At 40.0% G+C, this 17,477-nt stretch overlaps 2 protein-coding genes and 1 long non-coding RNA gene across 3 annotated transcripts; 2 read left to right on the top strand and 1 right to left on the bottom strand.

Annotated features, from left to right (window-relative positions):
* Positions 1-65: 65 nt before the first annotated feature.
* LOC138843200 (uncharacterized) lies at positions 66-4,289 on the top strand. The gene is made up of 2 exons (XM_070074656.2): positions 66-233; positions 3,991-4,289. The coding sequence occupies exons 1-2, from the start codon at positions 195-197 to the stop codon at positions 4,084-4,086; spliced, it is 135 nt and encodes a 44-aa protein (XP_069930757.1). The 5' UTR covers positions 66-194; the 3' UTR covers positions 4,087-4,289.
* Positions 3,994-10,574, top strand: PTP4A1 (protein tyrosine phosphatase 4A1). The gene is made up of 5 exons (XM_002714523.6): positions 3,994-4,540; positions 5,593-5,685; positions 6,128-6,258; positions 6,500-6,574; positions 7,510-10,574. Exons 1-5 carry the CDS (start codon positions 4,436-4,438, stop codon positions 7,625-7,627), a joined length of 522 nt encoding a protein of 173 aa, XP_002714569.1. The 5' UTR covers positions 3,994-4,435; the 3' UTR covers positions 7,628-10,574.
* LOC149126606 (uncharacterized) lies at positions 8,149-17,174 on the bottom strand. Its single transcript, XR_016233958.1, has 2 exons — positions 16,487-17,174; positions 8,149-14,387 (listed from the first exon to the last, which is right to left on the bottom strand). It is a non-coding gene; the product is annotated as an uncharacterized LOC149126606 (long non-coding RNA).
* Between the last annotated feature and the right edge of the window lie 303 nt (positions 17,175-17,477).

The raw sequence follows: 17,477 nt of genomic DNA, 5'->3' as shown, positions 1-17,477 counted from the left end.
CGGCGCGCGTATTGGCTCCTTCGGCTGCGGGCCGGCTCGGCGACGAGCTCTCCTCCGAGCCGCTCACTGCATGGTAGAGTGTGGTGCCCCCGCCGCCGCCTGCATCGCTGCCGCCGCCCCACGACGACCACCTCCGCCCCCTGCCCTGCATCCGCCGCTGCCGCCTGTGTCGCCGCCGCCTCGGGACCGGCTGTATGATTAGGCCACAATCTTCAATGAGTAAACATATTCCTGTGAGTAGCCGTGCTGCCGCCGCTTTTCGGGCTGGGAATCCGCGACCCCCCCCCCCCCAATCCCCACACACACAAGCACGCACACCCGGTCTCCGCCGCCGCCTTTGTTCGGAGCCCGGCCTCTGCTCCCCGCCACCCTGGACCGCGGTTCCGGTGGGTCCCGGCGGCAGCGGGCGGGCCGTGGCCGGCGGTGGGGAGGCAGACGCCGGCGGCGGCGGCGGTTGGTCGCCGGAGGCACCGGCTTCCACGTCCCTACCGAGTCCCGGGCGGTGTGGCCGGGCCTGCGCGGCAGGCGGGGGCGGTTTCGGCCGCCGCAGCGGGCCGGGCGGGGCGGCACAAAAGCCGCTTTGTGACCGCCGCCCCCGCCCTTGGGCCCTCGGGTCCGGCGCACCCCGTCCGGGTCCGGCGGGCTGCGTGGCGTCCCGGGGGTCCCTTTGTTCGGCCAAAGGGAGAGGGGCCGCACTGGGGAGCGGGAGACGTGGCCCGGGGTGGGGCGAGGGCTGCGCGTGTCACTGCGGAGTCGGATCCGGGGAGGGCGCGGTGACGGCGGGGTCGCCACTAGATCCGGGCCGGCGTTGGGTAGGCGGGGCGGCCCCGCGCGGCTCGTTAACGGTCTCGGCCCGGAGCTCTCGGAGCTCGGGGCCGTCGCGGGACGGGAACCTAGTGCCACCACCCCATGCGCTCCGCAGCCGGCTCCGGGGCCTCAGACAAAATGGCCTCGGCGCCCGCGCCTGACTGAAGGCGCGGCGCGAACCCGTGATTGCGGCGCGGACAGGGGGCGCCGCGGGCGGGCCCGGGCGCACGCTGCCGCGTGAGCCATCCGGGGGCATCCCGCGAGCTGCCGCCCTGCCCCGGCCGGAGCGGGACTCCGCCAGGTGAGGTCCGCGGCGCCCCGCCCCGCTCCGCTCTCGTCCCGCAGTCTCCACCTGGTAATGCGAGCCGTTCCGGGCGGAACGCCCCACCCCGGGCTCTGGAGAATGGGAACAAGTCGAGGCTTGTCCCTTGTCTGGGCCGGTCGCGAGGGGTGGGCTGTGTGTGAGCGCCTTGGAGACTGCCAGGGCCACGGGGACACCGAAGCGGAGTCCCCGCCCGGGCACCAGCGTGCAGTTTCCCTGCCAATGTTGGAAGGGTCCTGGAAGGCGCCTTGTAAAATCGGGTACTATTTAGAGCCGCTGTTGAAATCCTCGGTGTAATGTGTTGTTGCCTCCTGTTGGCTGTGGCAACGGTAACCTACCGGAGCCAGAATTCTGAGGACTATCTTCTGTTCGTGGAACACTGTACCATTCCAAGAGTATTAAGTTGTTATTTACACGGTAGTTGGAACCCTCGGCCTGCTTGAGATCCAGAATCAGAGGCAATAATTACTTCCTAAGACGCGTTTTTATAGGAATGTTGATGACAGTAAATCAGCTGAAAACCAGAAAGGTAGATCATTCCCAAGAGCAAGCAACATTATACACATGCTTTATTAAAGGTATTAGTGAGGCTGCAGTTAGTGTGTGGAACACCAAAAAATGGTTGGTTATACAAATTAGATTAATTGACTTGACACTGCAAGCCTCCAGTTTCTGCAGATACTGATCCCCCCCCCCCCTCCACTGTATCTTACTGTGTTTATAGCCAACGGACTTGTGGGAGAAGGAAAATCCTTTTGTATTTCTGAACTCTGGCATGGACAGTTTTTCCTGTGTGGGAATGCCTTGGGCTGAACAGAAAGATGTCAGTAGTCACCACTGTTTTAATAGAAGTATCCCCCCAGCCGCTAGGTGGCTCCACTCAGTAAAAATATCTCTTCTAGGCAGTCTTTTTACATTGCTTTCCAAGGCTGCTTTATGAAACTGCTTACATGAACGGATATGGCAGCTTTAGCTGTAGCCAAAAGAAATTTAAGCTGTTAAATTGGGAGTAAATGGTGTGAAATCACTTTTCAAGGGATTAAAAAGACAGGATCTGGAATCAGAATATTGTGATAAAGCCTAAAAGCTGTACAAACGACTTGGAGGAGGGGCGGGAAACACATTATATTCTTAGGAGTAATGTTTAAGATTTGAGATAAACATGTAATGGAATTACTTCCAGATTACTGCAGTCTCTTATTTGAAATAGTGATACCTTTATTTGGAATGTAACGTTTTACCCAACTCACAAGTAGTTCAAGTAGCCTCTAAGGCCTCATTTAAACTTGGAATAATGAAAATTATCTTCCTTATAGGACCTTGTAATAAATGACTCTTGATGTTAGTTTCTCTATCTTTCCAAAAGAGTAGACAGGGGTTTTTACTTGTTTTCTGTAATCTTATAGGTAACCATATGAAATACTTTTCAAAATTCAGCAAAGTTCTTCTAGAAACTAATTATCATAGACTATAAGCATATATATATATATGTGAAAGTGGGACAGGTAGCTTGAGTTTAATTTTAAGCCCTTTAGGCTGGTGCCATGGCTCAATAGGCTAATCCTCCGCCTGAGGCGCCGGCACACCGGGTTCTAGTCCCGGTCAGGGCACCGGCTTCTGTCCTGGTTGCTCCTCTTCTGGCTTCAGCGGCCATTGGGAGGTGAAACCAACGGAAAAGGAAGACCTTTCTCTCTGTCTCTCTCACTGCCCACTCTGCCTGTCAAAAAAAAATTTTTTTAAGCCCTTTACATGCTTACATTTAACCATGAAAAAGTAATGAACTCTTCTGTTGTTCCAAGATTTCTTAATTTATCCATGAGAATACAAAGTTTGTGACAGGGGCTGTCACATGCTGTTAACCTGTAGCTTTCCTTAGTTGCCTCATTATTTCCAAGTACACCAGAAAAAAACTACTTAGAAGAGTTAACATTTTGTGTATGTATTCTTGTGAATGTTCATTTAATGCTTGATACTGACAACTGATCTAGTTCTTAAAAGGGAACTTGAGGAAATACATAGTTAACCTTGCTCTTGAGACCCCACCACTTGTACCCACTTTTCTTCTTTGAATTAGATTGCAGCTTTAGGCTGGGTAAGTGAATTTTTGGTTTTAGAGTACAAAAAAACTTTTATTGAGAGTATAAGTGAAGTATTATTTATTTAAATAAAAAAATTACTTTGAACAAATGGAGGGGCTGGTGAAAAAAAAAAGCCACTGAGGTCTTGCAGTCTAGGGGTAATAAAAACTATTATCAACATTTTAGAGTTTAGTTTTCAAGTTTGTAGACATACATTCTTATGATATTTCACATAAAAGGTTGTAACTTCAAAGATTCATTTTCCTCATCTTAAGGAGAGAATGAAGTTATGTGTATATGAAGGTCCTTTGAAAACCATTCTTTTTATTTCTAAGGAAATGATATATTGGTTAAAACACTCTTTAGGATTTAGAGAAGTGAGTAAATTTTATTTATGAGAGCCAGTTTTATTGTAACTGTAATAATGTGAGCTGTGTCAGCCATCTTTGAGTTTAGAACTACTTTTTAAAGCTTCAGTTTATTTTATAAGGAAGACATGAATAGTACAACAGAGGACTAAATAATAGAATATATATGGCATCTTAGCAAATGTAATAATTGTTTTTTATGAAATCTTTTTAATCAGTGGGTAAATTTGTGAACTGCTTGTTTTATGCTTATTGACTTTATTCTGTAATCACACCTTGACTTTCATGATTCAAAAAGTTGAAAAAGTGGCTAGGAGTCCAATTTGAATATGGTTATATACTTAGATACTATAAAAACATACCGTCTTCATTTTGAATTAGAAAATAACTTTTTCTCTCTTTTTCTTCTAAACAGCAGTTCTGTGGTGTTCTTGGTCACACATTTATGGAGTTTCTGAAGGGCAGTGGAGACTACTGCCAGGCACAGCACGACCTCTATGCAGACAAGTGAACTGTAGAGATTCGTTACTACTCCACCAAGAAGCCCCCATAAAAGTGGTTAACCTGGACACAGAAGTGTTGGATTGAAATCCACAGAGCATTTTACAAGAGTTCTGACCTGGATGGGGTAAACCTCAGTGCACTTCCTTTCTATTGCCTCAGTATTACTGGATTGAAGAATTGCTGCTTCTTGTTAGGAGGTTCATTTCATTTCCCATTACTCCCAACTTCATACTTAAAGCACTGAGAATCACAAGTGGAAGATAGTGAAGTAGACTTCAGTTTCTTTGTGTAATTTCTGTATTCAGTTTTTTTAAATTCTTTCATAATCCTATTAAGTGTTTTTTAAGTAAATTAACATGGCCCGAATGAACCGCCCAGCTCCTGTGGAAGTCACGTACAAGAACATGAGATTTCTTATTACACATAATCCAACCAATGCAACATTAAACAAATTTATTGAGGTGAGTTTTGATACTTTTTAATGTCTTAAATTGATTGTAGTCCTTAAATCTTATAAACTAAATTCTACTTTTTCAAAATGAAAAGTGGTATACCTCCAGTTCCGATTTTGAAAAATTAAATGTCTTCTTTAGGTTAGCGGTAAATTATGTTATACATTCGAAATTTATATGTTAATAGCTATTCTTCGTGCCTCTTGAGTTTGCTTAATTTAAATTTACATGCAAATGGATAAAATCCACTGTTAAAAGAAATTACTGGGGGAAGGCTGCTTACATATGCATTTTTCATATATCTTCTTAGGCTAATGTCAAACAAAGTTGGTCTTAGAGCCCAGTTGATGCTTACAATCTGGTTTTAAGCTGATTCTGCTGTTTTTTGATGACAGCTACATATCCAAAATCTCTCCCTCTATACCAGGAGAAGGAATTTAGTGCTGAATAATTTATGCAGCAACATGAACACATTTTACTTGATAATATCTGTGAGTGTTGAGAAACAACAAATAGAGACACAAATAGGCCTCAGATCATGAGGAGATACTTTTTTTTTTTCCCTCCAAAATCGGGAGTTATTACTAGTATTAAGGCTTTTTAAATCCTCCAGTTTTAAATGCATGTGGTTTTTTCCCCCTGTATTTTCAGGACTCCAGAGCCTATTTCAAGACTTAAAATTATAGTGTATTTGAGTAAAAGTTTAAGGAGTTAGTATAACTGAGGTCAGGTTACTTGATTGGTTACAAATGATTTCTTTGGTTTTTCATTTGTTTTTGTTTTTAAACTTTGTCTTTCCTGCTCCCTCCACTTCTTTTTGTTTTCGTATTTGTCCAACATTACCATGAGTAGAATCAGCTCAGTATATGAAAGGCACCAAATTTTTTTTTGCTATTCTAGTACTGTCATTTTAAAATGATTCACTCCCCTGTTACATAGAGGTGCTACCATTCTTTGCATGACTTTCTGTTAACCAGAATAACTGTTGATCAAAGGTGATCAGAATGACAAATGGTGAGCACTAGACACCATGAAGTTCTTTTAATATGTGTTTTATCCAGGAACTTAAGAAATATGGAGTTACCACGATAGTAAGAGTATGTGAAGCAACTTATGACACTACTCTTGTGGAGAAAGAAGGCATCCATGTTCTTGTAAGTATTTAGCAGTTCTTTTATGTTTGGTACAGTGCTACAAAAGTTTGTTCAAAGAAACCATAGTCCCCAAGAAGCTGAATTTTTTTAAGTTGTTAGAAAGATGTATGGTATCTTACTTCTTTATGAAGAAAGATGGTGGAGCAGGCATTTAGCTCATGCCACCTGTGAGGGAGACCTAGATTGGGTTTCCAACTTCAGCCCCAGCAATTGTAGGCATTTATGAAGTGAACCAGTGGATGGGATCTTCCTGTCTTACCATCTGCTCCCTCAAATTGATTGAATTAGGGAAAAAAAAAGAGGAAAGTTGGGGTGAGGGAAAAGAACTCTTAGAAAATTGAGATAAATAAGAATGCTTTTGAAAATAGTTGAGTGTTGGGAATATAAAATTTAGTGTGGTGTTTATATAAGACATAAAATATTAAATATCCTTTTCATGTAGGATTGGCCTTTTGATGATGGTGCACCACCGTCCAACCAGATTGTTGACGACTGGTTAAGTCTTGTAAAAATTAAGTTTCGTGAAGAACCTGGTTGTTGTATTGCTGTTCACTGTGTTGCAGGCCTTGGGAGGTAAGAAAATTTCTCAGTTTGGTTCTAGATGAAAATCTGGGTTGATATGAAAATACTAATACTTTATAAATTCCTCTAGTTTTTTTGTCATGAATTCTGAATATTTTTGAAATAAACATTTATGGGTATTGTTTGAATAGGAAATATGGTAATTGTATGTGTGGGTTTGGGGATATTTAAGTAAGGAACTTTTTAGTATTTAGTTTTGGAGAAATAATTTTGGAAATCTCTTAATTACCAGAGCTCCAGTGCTTGTCGCCCTAGCATTAATTGAAGGTGGAATGAAATATGAAGATGCAGTACAGTTCATAAGACAGTAAGTAATGGATTTTCTTTTTATTTGCATTCTTATTGACTGTCAGTGAATAGCCCATATAATTTATGGTCATTTTTAAGATACTGTTAAAGCCAGGACATAAAGATCTGACCTGTTTTGCATTCCAGGTAGATGCTCATATTACCAAGATTTTAATCCAACAATGTTCTTTGAATTACAGTTGTTTTGGTGTAGATCCTTGATTGGATTTGTTGCTTAATTGTCATGTTTATTCATGTGTGATTAAGATAAATAAGAAATGCATAGGTCTCAGAGGTCAGTTGATAACAGTCAAATACAACAATATGTATCAATCTATATCTAATATCTACATATAGATAGATCTATATCTAGTATATATATATTGATATAGATAGAATGCTTTGAGTACTCCGGAAGATGTCATTGTGGCCTTTGTAGTATAGTATCTTCCCTGCCACCAGAGGCATAAATTAGTTTTCCCTTTTCTTGGACTTCATGTAAATAGATTTGTGAATTTTGACTGTAGTGACTTCCACTCAAAAGATTTAGAAAATGAACTTTTTTTATCTATTTGAAAGGCAGAGAGAAAGAGATGTTCCATCCTCTGGTTCACTCCCCAAATGGCCGCAGTGGCCAGAGCTGAGCCAATCTAAAGCCAAGAGCCAGGAGCTTCTTACAGGTCTCCCACACGGGTACAAGGGAGCTGAATCAGAAGTGGAGCAGCCAGGTTTCAAACTGGTGCCTATGTGGGATACCAACACTGCAGGTAGCAGCATTACTCACTATGCCACAGCTCCAGCTAGAAAATTAACTTTTTAGTGGCCTTTTTCCATTTGCATTAATCAGAAGATAATTGCCACAAAAGAAGTGATAATTGTCCACAGTACTCTAAATGTTACAACAAAAGGATTTTTTGCTTTAAAATTTTTTTTTTTTAATTTTTCCCCTTCTAGAAAGCGGCGTGGAGCTTTTAACAGCAAACAACTTTTGTATTTGGAAAAATATCGTCCTAAGATGCGGCTGCGCTTCAAAGACTCCAATGGTCATAGAAACAACTGTTGCATTCAATAAAACTGGGGTGCCTAATGCTATTGCCTTGGAAGAAGAACTTGAGACAGGATCTAATTTGTCATACATATTAGCCAAAGGGTATTGAAAATTAGTTTTACCAGGCCACGAGTTTGACAGAATTGCAACCTCTATCTTTGGGTTATAACCAACTTATTTGGACATTTAGCAAAAGATTGTTGCTGTTTAGTATTTAAAATGTGCTTATCATTTGTACCAATTGACTTTTCCTGAAATCATGCAATATTGAGTTGTATCTTAAATCTATTCCCATGCCAGAATCTTATCAATACATAAGAAATTTAGAAAGGTTAGGTGCCAAAATACCCAGCACAATACTTGTATATTTTGTGTCATACAGAATTAAAATCCCAGGAACTATGAACACTCTAGACCTTATGTGGTTTATTCCTTCAGTCATTTCAAACATTGAAACTAGGGACTATATGGTTATTTGCCTGCTCACTTTATGTTTACATCTCCCACATTCATACCAGTATATATCAGGTTTGCTTAACCATTGATTTCTTTTTTTTTTTTTTACCAAGTCTTATGATTATTTAATGTTTCTATAAATCTTTTGCTGTTAATATAAAACCTCCATTTTGAAAAATCTACATTGTACAGAAGCACATGTCTTTAATGTCTTCAGACAAAAAAAGCCTTACAGTTAATTTAACGTTTGCACTCTGAGGTGCAGCTTAACAGGGAGGGCCTGAGAAAAGAATGGGAGGGGGCTATTAAATATTTTTAGTAAAATGTTGCCTTTGTCTTGTGCATAACATGTAGAATATGCTCTTTAATTTAGTAAATATTTTTTTAAGAGGTAGAGATGCTTTGTTATTGTAGCTTAAAATTCTTAATCATAAAATTTCTGAAATTCTTGTAATTTTTTCCATACTTATCAAAAGTTGTTTACCAACTTATTTTTGTTTGAAGTGTGATTTTTTTTTCCTTCCCAACCTCTTGCAAAAAAAAGTGGGTTTCTGCTAATGAATTGAGCAGACATCTAATATTTTATATGCCTTTTGAGCTGTGTAACTTAATATTTGAATACTTGATAATTTGTTTTATTATGTAATTGATAAAATGGTGATGTGTATTAATGTTAGTTCAACCATATATTTATACTGTCTGGGAATGTGTGGTTATAGTTCTGTGGGAGAATAATTTGTCAGCGTTCACCAGCTTGTAAAAACTTAGTGCGAGAGCTTAAACATCTAAATAAATAATGAAATGCATTTATCATCACTGAGATTGTTTTGCTTAAACATAACTTATTTTACAGAAAACAAAATGAATTGCACTTTGCTTAATGCCATTTGATGTAAAGTGTGTCCTCACTTTTTTTTTTTTTTTTTTTTTACAAATGAAGAGCTAAATGAAATCAACATTTTAGTAAGCTTGTTAAAAAAACTTGTTAGGATAGTGACCACTGTTAAATACTAAAAGTGCTTTTAATTTATTATAAACTTTACTTTTTTAAGGGTATAGATAGTTTGAATCAATTGTATACTCAAGAAGAACGGTATAGTAGAGAAAGGCCTTGATTTTTTTAAAGCTCACTTCTGAACCTCAGTTTCCACATTTGCAGCTTAATATTTCCAGATTTTAAGTTAGTTTGAACATTGTTTTACACATGAAAACTGAGTGTTAGTTTTGGTAATCTAAGATGTACTTCCTTTCACATAATTCTTGTTAACCTAAATACCACTTAAAAATGTAAAAGATTTAAAATTTAAGTCAAAGGTGGTCCTCCACTTTGGGGTTTAAATAATCTACTTCCATATCTTAAGGCCAGTTTAGTTTGCATTCCGTTTTTAAATATAACCTACTGTTAAGATCATTTTGTGTGATTAATTACTAAGTGGTACACTATTATCCCACAACCCAACCCATAGAACAGCATAGGTGTAAAGAGGAGTTACCGTCAGGATTAATGGGAAGTATCTTTTAAGTTTGAGAAGTTGAATTAATTAGTGTTGATTTTCTATATATGGTGCTAAGAATCAATTTACTTTATAAACCTTACCTGTACAGTATATAACATGAAATTTGCTTTTTAATTCAAATATTTTGTATCTTGTAAATAATGGCTAATACAGGAGTACCTATAATATACATCCTAAAGTATTCCTTACATCTAATAAGAATTTTAAAAATTGTGAGTTGAGGTCTTAAATACAAGAAGTTATCAGATGACTTTGCAAAATTTGCTTACTTGGGTTTGGATACCCTCATGGAGATGATGTAAATAATAACTAGTTGCCTAGGCTTGTCTGTAGAAACCATATATGTTGCTGATGTGATTAATGAGGTTACTGAATCATAGCAAGAAAATACAATCTCCTTTTTGTTGAAAGAAAACCCTAAAAGCAGATGCCATTGGTGATTTTTTGCAGTGTACTGCAACCTTAATTTATTCTTTTGAGTGCTCCTTTTCCTTGGGCAGTGTTCTCCTATTTCCACAGCTTTACACAGCCTCAGGCATGCCATCATCTGGTCACATCACCCTTCCAAAGAACTTGAAAATAATATTGTGTTCTCCAATTTGGCTTTAGAATCTGAATGTACTACTCATCTGACAAACGCCTACTGTTTTCCAGGCATTTCAAAGTATTGCAGAGACTAAAAGGATATCTCCAGATTTTGGTCAATGATGAACTACTTACTACCCACAAAACACCTTACTCCCACTGTGACATTAAGAGAGTGCTTTCTTTTGGAGGTTCAGGAAATGTAATTTAGTGAGACTGCTTCAGAGGGAAGTGGAAGTATGTAAGTGATTTTCTTTGACATGTAAAGTTCTTTTAAAATAAATTTTAAAAACTACATGTGTCTGCTGTACATGTTTATACTCTACTTTCATGATTCTTTGAATTAATGTTTGTGTGTATATATGTGCCTCTCCTTTATCTGAATTGAAAATTAAAGATTGGTTTAAAAGTGACATAATGTTTGCATTATGTTTGTGGTAACCTGTTTAAGCAGAACCTTGAAAGAAAAATTAAAAAAATTCATGTTTGCCTTCCATCCAGAAGTCATGATAGAAGGCAAGAAAGGCTTTGAAGTATCTTGCATGTGATCAAATGTTTAAGAAATCACTTGTACTCAGGAGATGGTAGAGCTCATATAGCTACCCAGCAAAGGAAATGCAATTATATCATGTGCTGAAAAGCCAGAAATACACAGCATTAATTGTTGCCACATCAGGGTTTATAAAAATGCACCCACAGCAATACTCCAGATAACTGAAATCGCAAGTGTAATGAGATACTTAAATTAGGCATTTAAATTTAAGCTCTTTCAATCTTATTTTACATGTGATTTTAGGTAACTTTGATAATTTAGTGTCCTGCTAGACCAGAGGTTGTAAATAAAGACAGCACAGGAAAGACAAAAGAAGCCCATAAGTAGCAGTAAGATCTACTCAGCCTGATAAGAGAATTAAAAGCAACTGAATCTAAAAAGCAAAGCCATTGATAAGAATTCAGTGCTATGACTTAAGAGCTTGAGCTTAGTAGACATTGAGGACATCAGTGTTTCACACATAGCACAAAATGCCCATTGTCAAGAATATAAAATTAAGTTTTGTTTTTTTTAAATCAAAGGATTTTGTAATCCATTTGTCTTCTAGGAATCTCCTTTGGTATTTCAGAAAGTGGCACCACTAGCTTTGGCAAAACACTAGGTCAAGTGTCATTGCTACAATATTATGTAGAACATACTAGTAAGAATTTTGAGGGCAATTTTTTTTTTAATGATTTTATTTATTTGAGAGGTAGAGTTACGGACAGTGAGAGGAAGCGACAGATCTGTCCATTGGTTCACTCCCCAAATGGCCGCAATGGCCAGAGCTGTGCTTGATCTGAAGCCAGGAGCTTCTTCCCAGTCTCCCATGCAGGTGCAGGGGCCCAAGGACTTGGGCCATCTACTGCCCTCCCAGGCCACAGCAGAGAGCTGGGTTGGAAGAGGAGCAGCCAGTACTAGAACCAGCACCCATATGGGATGCCAGTACCGCAGGTGGTACTGCCCAATTTAGTGTTGACTTATACCAGCCATAAGAGCATCCCACAAATGGTATGCTAACAGTCTGGGTGCTTGAGAGGCATTTAGTAAAGAGAAACAGAGGTGGGGCTGGCGCTGTGGCTCAGCACGTTAAAGCCTTTGCCTGAAGTGCCGGCATCCCAAATGGGCACCGGTTCGAGTTCTTGCTGCTCCTCTTCCAATCCAGCTCTCTGCTATGACCTGGGAAAGCAGTGGAAGATGGCCCAAGTCCTTGGGCCCCTACACCCGTGTGGTCTCTTAAGGCTTTTTCTATGTGTACTGCTCTCTGGCCCAGGTCCTATTTGCCTCCAAGGTTTCCACCAGAGGTCAAGGGCCTGAACCGAAACCTCTGCCTTCCATGTTTGTGGCCCCAGCTTTTCACTATCTTGGCTCAGTGTACCTCCCCCTCCCATTCAGGAATTCTGACTATCTTAGAACCAGGCCTGGTCCAAAGTCTACTCTCCCTGTCAGTGATCCTCTGGCAAGTTTGGGAATGGCTGTCTCCATGCTTTCACTCTCCAGTCCTCTAACTGCTGTTTTGCCCCTCCCTCTCTTGTTCTAGTATTACCATAATAGCAAGGGTGTGGTAATCCCATCCTTTTGAGCTCCTAGCCTATTGAAACAAATTAGGTATCCCACCCTTCTGATGGCTCTTTTGTTTTATCATGAGCAAGCCAGACAGGAAAATAAGGTCTCTAACCTCCACTTCTTTGTCCTTGGTGTATCCACCTCTGGTACAAGGTCACCTTTGGGAACTGTCTTGAGGCAATACCAAGTGGCTGACTATGACATCATGGGCCTAAGGTGTTCTTAGTGTAAAAAAAAAAAAAAAAAAAAGCAACAGTAGCTAGACACAGAGTTTGAAGAAATTTCTCTCTTCGAATCTAGGAAGACCACTACCTTTAAAATATTGCTTTGTAACTTGCTGAACTTATTTTGCAATTTATTTTAACAGGTTTCTGGGTAATCATTACTCAGTGAAACAGCAATGGGTAATTAGTACTTGTTTTAGATGACTGCGATTTTAATTTTAATTGAATTTAGACAGATATAATATCAGCATCTTAAGTCATATAGGTGTAACTACTAATTTAAATTGGGTAAAGGCAAATTAAATAACTTTAAATGTAAACTTTGGTACTCTCAGCATGTTATATTCTATATAAAAACTATTTAACAAATATTTTTTCATAAATTGTTCCTGAAAAATAGTTCAACACTGCTTAAAGTAACTCAGGCAGGCTGAAATTTGATGTGTTACCTTATTTTAAAATGTTGTCTTGGGGCCAGTGCCTTGGCTCACTTGGTTAATCCTATGCCTATAGCACCGGCATCCCATTTGGGCGCCGAGTTCTAGTCCTGGTTGCTCCTCTTCTAGTCCAGCTCTTTGCTGTGGCCTGGGAGGGCAGTGGAGGATGGCCCAGGTGCTTGGGCCCTGCGCCCGCATGGGAGACCAGGGGAAGGCACCTGGCTCCTGGCTTCGGATTGGCGCAGCACGCTGGCCACAACGCACCGGCTGTAGCAGCCATTTAGGGGGTGAACCAACGGAAAAAGGAAGACCTTTTCTCTGTCTCTCTCTCTCTCACTGTCTAACTCTGCCTGTCAAAAAAAAAAAAAAAAAAGAAAAAGAAAAAGAAAACCAAGTATAGAAATGTGCACTTGGTAAGAAAGATTAAGGAAAGAGTGTTCTTGGTAAGGAAGGTTAAGAAGGAAAGAGCTCTTTTTTAAATAAAGCACATGGTTTGTAAGAATGACTTCATCCTGATGTTTAGTTTATTCTAGACTAGGATGGAAATAATGGAAGGTTTCAAGTAAGTTGAAGAGGGTGTGGAAGTCACAGAAGGTTATGAAAGAAATAAATCTTGGATAAAAAAGCTATTAATTTATTTCCCTATGACATAAAATTAGAATCTGATTCTCTGTTAAAGCAATGTGTTAAAGTAATCTATTATGTTCTCCTAATGTCTCTGTTAAATTCTAATTGTTTAAAAACAGCTGAATTTTTTATTAAGAGCTATGGATTATTTAAATATGTGCTTATTTTCAAATATTTGAATAATCACCTTATAACAATGATCAAATTTGGTCTATATTATGTCATCATGTTAAGGAATCTTATTTCAACCAGATATTTTGAATTTTGAGCCTTCTTGGCATCCTTGACAGTCATTCAAAAAAAATCAAAATTTCAAACATTTGGACTTTGACAATTTACAGATTGGCCCCTGGAAATTTTCAGTTGTATCTCTCATCTTGTAGATCACCAACTAATCAGGCTATTTGGATTATATTAGAAGTACTGTCAAGATGTGAAGCGGTGCTAAATTTTAAGTTTTTATAATATAAAATGCTACTGATACAAATGTCTGAAAGTTAAAAATTCTAATGATCTTGTGTTACTAGACATGATGGTTATTTTAATGAGAAAGCCCTTGAGTTCTAAAAGAGTTAAATGCTTTGTAAAATCTTACAGGTGCTTTTGAAAATACTGTGTGAAGTAAGCAAGTGCCTCTTTTTGGTTAATAAGTTTATAATTTTAAACATGGCTATTTGAAGTCTTGTCATCCATAGTTTTGTATATCAGATTTGCTGCTCATAAAACTAAAACATTGTTGGTTCTGTGTTTAGCTGTCCTTCTATAGGTTCTGATGGACTTTTTCCAGCCACTTCTATTGTATTCAGTATTTTGGGATGAAGCCAATACTACAGGTTCCAACTGGAAGAAAGTGTGGTTAATACAGGTTACTAACAGCAGAAAGTAATTCAAATCAATTGGTAATTTACAAAAAATAGTTAAGGATTTTAAGAAGCTATTACTGAAGCTGCTTTATTGTTCTATCTTGTATGTTATATGTGTATACATATTGTATATCTACAAGGGAAAAATTTATTAAGAGCTTTGTTTTAATCAGCTCATAGATAAAAGGTTGCTCATAAATTTAAACTGCTAAAGTTAATCAAAGGTACATTTTGATTCATGTGACCTGAATATCTGTATCAGATGCTTTAAATCTTTGATAGAAAGAAGCAAAAACATTTTATATGCTTGTGCTTGAATTTGCTGGTTAAACAAGCTACACCATGTTAGATATTTAAAAGATGTTTCCAAATACATATATTCTTAAAATTCATAGAAGGCATTGGACCTTCTGGTGAATGTTTTCCTAAGTTGTTATCTAATGGTTGAAATCACTTGCTAAGTTTTCATTTGATATTGCTATTGTCAACAAGCAATCTGGGACTTGCTCCCTCATTTCTCTATTCTCTTTAAGATGGGAAACTGACTATTCTGAAGGACTCTCCAAGATGCACAATTTGATTTTTAGATCTTATAAAAGGGATGGCTAACATTTTCTGTAGTAATAGCGTAGCCAAAAGAAGAGTTTAAGTATAATTTCACAGTTAGATTTACTTCGCCATGGGCACAGTAAATAGGCAGAACCTCCTTTTCTGATTAAAGAGAAAGAAAGTTTTAAAGTGAAGACATAGCTTTCCTCATGGGCATGTCTACCACAAAATAAACCACTACCAGAACATGCCTATGACTATAGACTTCTAGTTTAGGCCACTGAGATTGGAGATGGGACTTGAGCACCCCCTTGACTAACTTGCATCCTCTGGTCTGCTTTAACAAAAACCAGGAGGAAAAGGAAGCTAGGCCTATTATATATAGGCTGCTCCATACAGTGGTCTGCCCTCAAGGAGACCCAACAGGCCAGTCCACTGCAATGGCTTTCAATGTGGTAAGCCTGGGCCTCAGCAGAAGTCAGCTTATGAAGAGCCCTGGCAGCTCTGCCAGCCAAGAGTTGGATCACTGGAAGCAGAGCTAGCTTTCCTGGAGTCAAAGGACTTCAGGTCAGAGCCACAGATCTTGCTGGGTCTAAGCTGAAAAGCATTTCACTTGGCCCAGCTTCCAAGGTGACCACTGTTGTTGAGGGGATGGCCACGTAGGGTCTGCAACATTGCAGGCAGCACTGTAAATTTCTTGTTAAAGTTGCCACCTGCCTTTACCTGGCCAGCTCTCCTCCAAGGCCAGCTAGGTAATGGAAGTCAACAAGGTGCCTTACCCAAGAGGTTCATATCTCCCTTATGATGTACCCCACCCACCGGATTATTATCAGGCCCCTTCTGTCAGTTTCTATTTGCCTCTCAGAGAACTTTATTAGGTCCTCTAATAATGACGCTGTCCTTTGTATCTAGCCCATTGGGCCTCATTCCTTTATAATCATAGCCTCTACTCTAACCTCAGTGACTCTACTCCCAGCCTGTGTGTATCGATATCCCTCCCCCCAACACACTTAATGTTGTATGATTGTTTATACCTGCAAAAGTTGAGTGGCTTTTCTCCTGGTCTTGGTTTGAGATCAGCTTTAAACCACGTCCATCAAACTGTCCTCACAAGGGTCCAGAGACCCCCCTCATTTCCTCTCCTCTATGAAATCCTCTCATTACCTAGTTAATGCCTCTCTTAGGATCATTGGTTGCTATTCTCACACTGTCTTTTATACTACCTTGTCTGCTTTAGTGTTTACAGGGTTTGATAATGGAATGAACCAAAGCCTTCAGCAACCAGGTGGTCAACCAAAATGCTGCTACAGGGATATACTTGGCTCCCCACCCAGGGGACAGCAGCTTGAGACATTGCCTCTTGCCAGCAAAGAGTACCTCGTTGCCCCATGTCAGCAAGAAGTAGCTGTAAAGACAGACCATCGCCCCTTCTCCCCTCCTGGACTATTGGGCTGATGTAATCCTATACAACTCCTGCTTTATAAAAAAACAAAAGGGAGGAATATTAGGAAAATGGCACAATCTTACCTATGGCACGATCTACACCCTGACACCATCTTAGTCTGTAGCCCCCGCCGCCATTGCTGGAAGCTAGGTGGCCACATGGCCCAACCACCGATGTCAAGCTCCACCCCCATCCTAATGGAATTCGCTGCTCCTACTTCCCTGCCTGCCCCCTGGCAAAGTTTTAAAAGGAGCTATTCCTGAACATGTGCCTCTTCTCTCCTCACTAGCTCCTCTCTCTTTCTCTCTCTCTCTCTTTCTTTCTTTCCTTCTCTGTTACACTCTCCTTCTCTCTTTTTCCTTCCTTGCCCCTTCCCTCTGGCCTGCTGGGTTTTCCCCAATAAACCCTTTCCCTTAAAAAAAGCAAACAAACAAACAAAAAAATACTAAACTCTAAGCCTTACTTCCCTATCTGATTTCTTGCTGGTCTCCATTCTCCCCTACTCTCCTTTTAAACCAAACCTAAGAGGAGGATAGTGAACAAAGGAAACTGCAGTTTGTGTACAGTTGAGTTTTTTGGGCACAGAGCAGAATGGAGAACACAAGAGTGGGAAAGAGAAAATACTCTATCACTTGCAATCCCTTTATTTCATAGATGACTGAGACTGATGTTCTACAGAACACATTTTGGGGAAAGTATATCGTCTCTGCAAGACACCAATTTGAACATCAATTCACACACCAGTCACCTTCAGAAGAGCTATGGAAGCCAGGTGAGAGACCATTGTACTCATATTAGTATAAGTCATATTAGTTTAAGTCATATCTTCAATGAAGAAAGTAGGAGGAAAGAGTTGCCTGAATATCTCTCCCCTAACTGCAAGGAGGGCAGTAATGAGAGAGGCCTCCTGCTTTGTGGAAGGAGAGGGAACTGAATCCCAGTACCAGGCCTATTGCAATAAAAATTCAGATACAGGACGAGTCCTGTGGCTCCTTCCCTCAGGCCCACACCTGCAGGTGGAGCATATAGACACTCCATATTCAGGCAACTTCCACCACTCCTTTGATAACTACT

Source organism: Oryctolagus cuniculus, chromosome 5 (genome assembly GCF_051225735.1).
Source record: "Oryctolagus cuniculus isolate XC-2025 breed Fujian yellow rabbit chromosome 5, ASM5122573v1, whole genome shotgun sequence".
NCBI classification, from domain to species: Eukaryota; Metazoa; Chordata; class Mammalia; order Lagomorpha; family Leporidae; genus Oryctolagus; species Oryctolagus cuniculus.
Note: the sequence above shows the minus strand (reverse complement) of the source record. Positions and strands in the feature narration are given on the sequence as shown.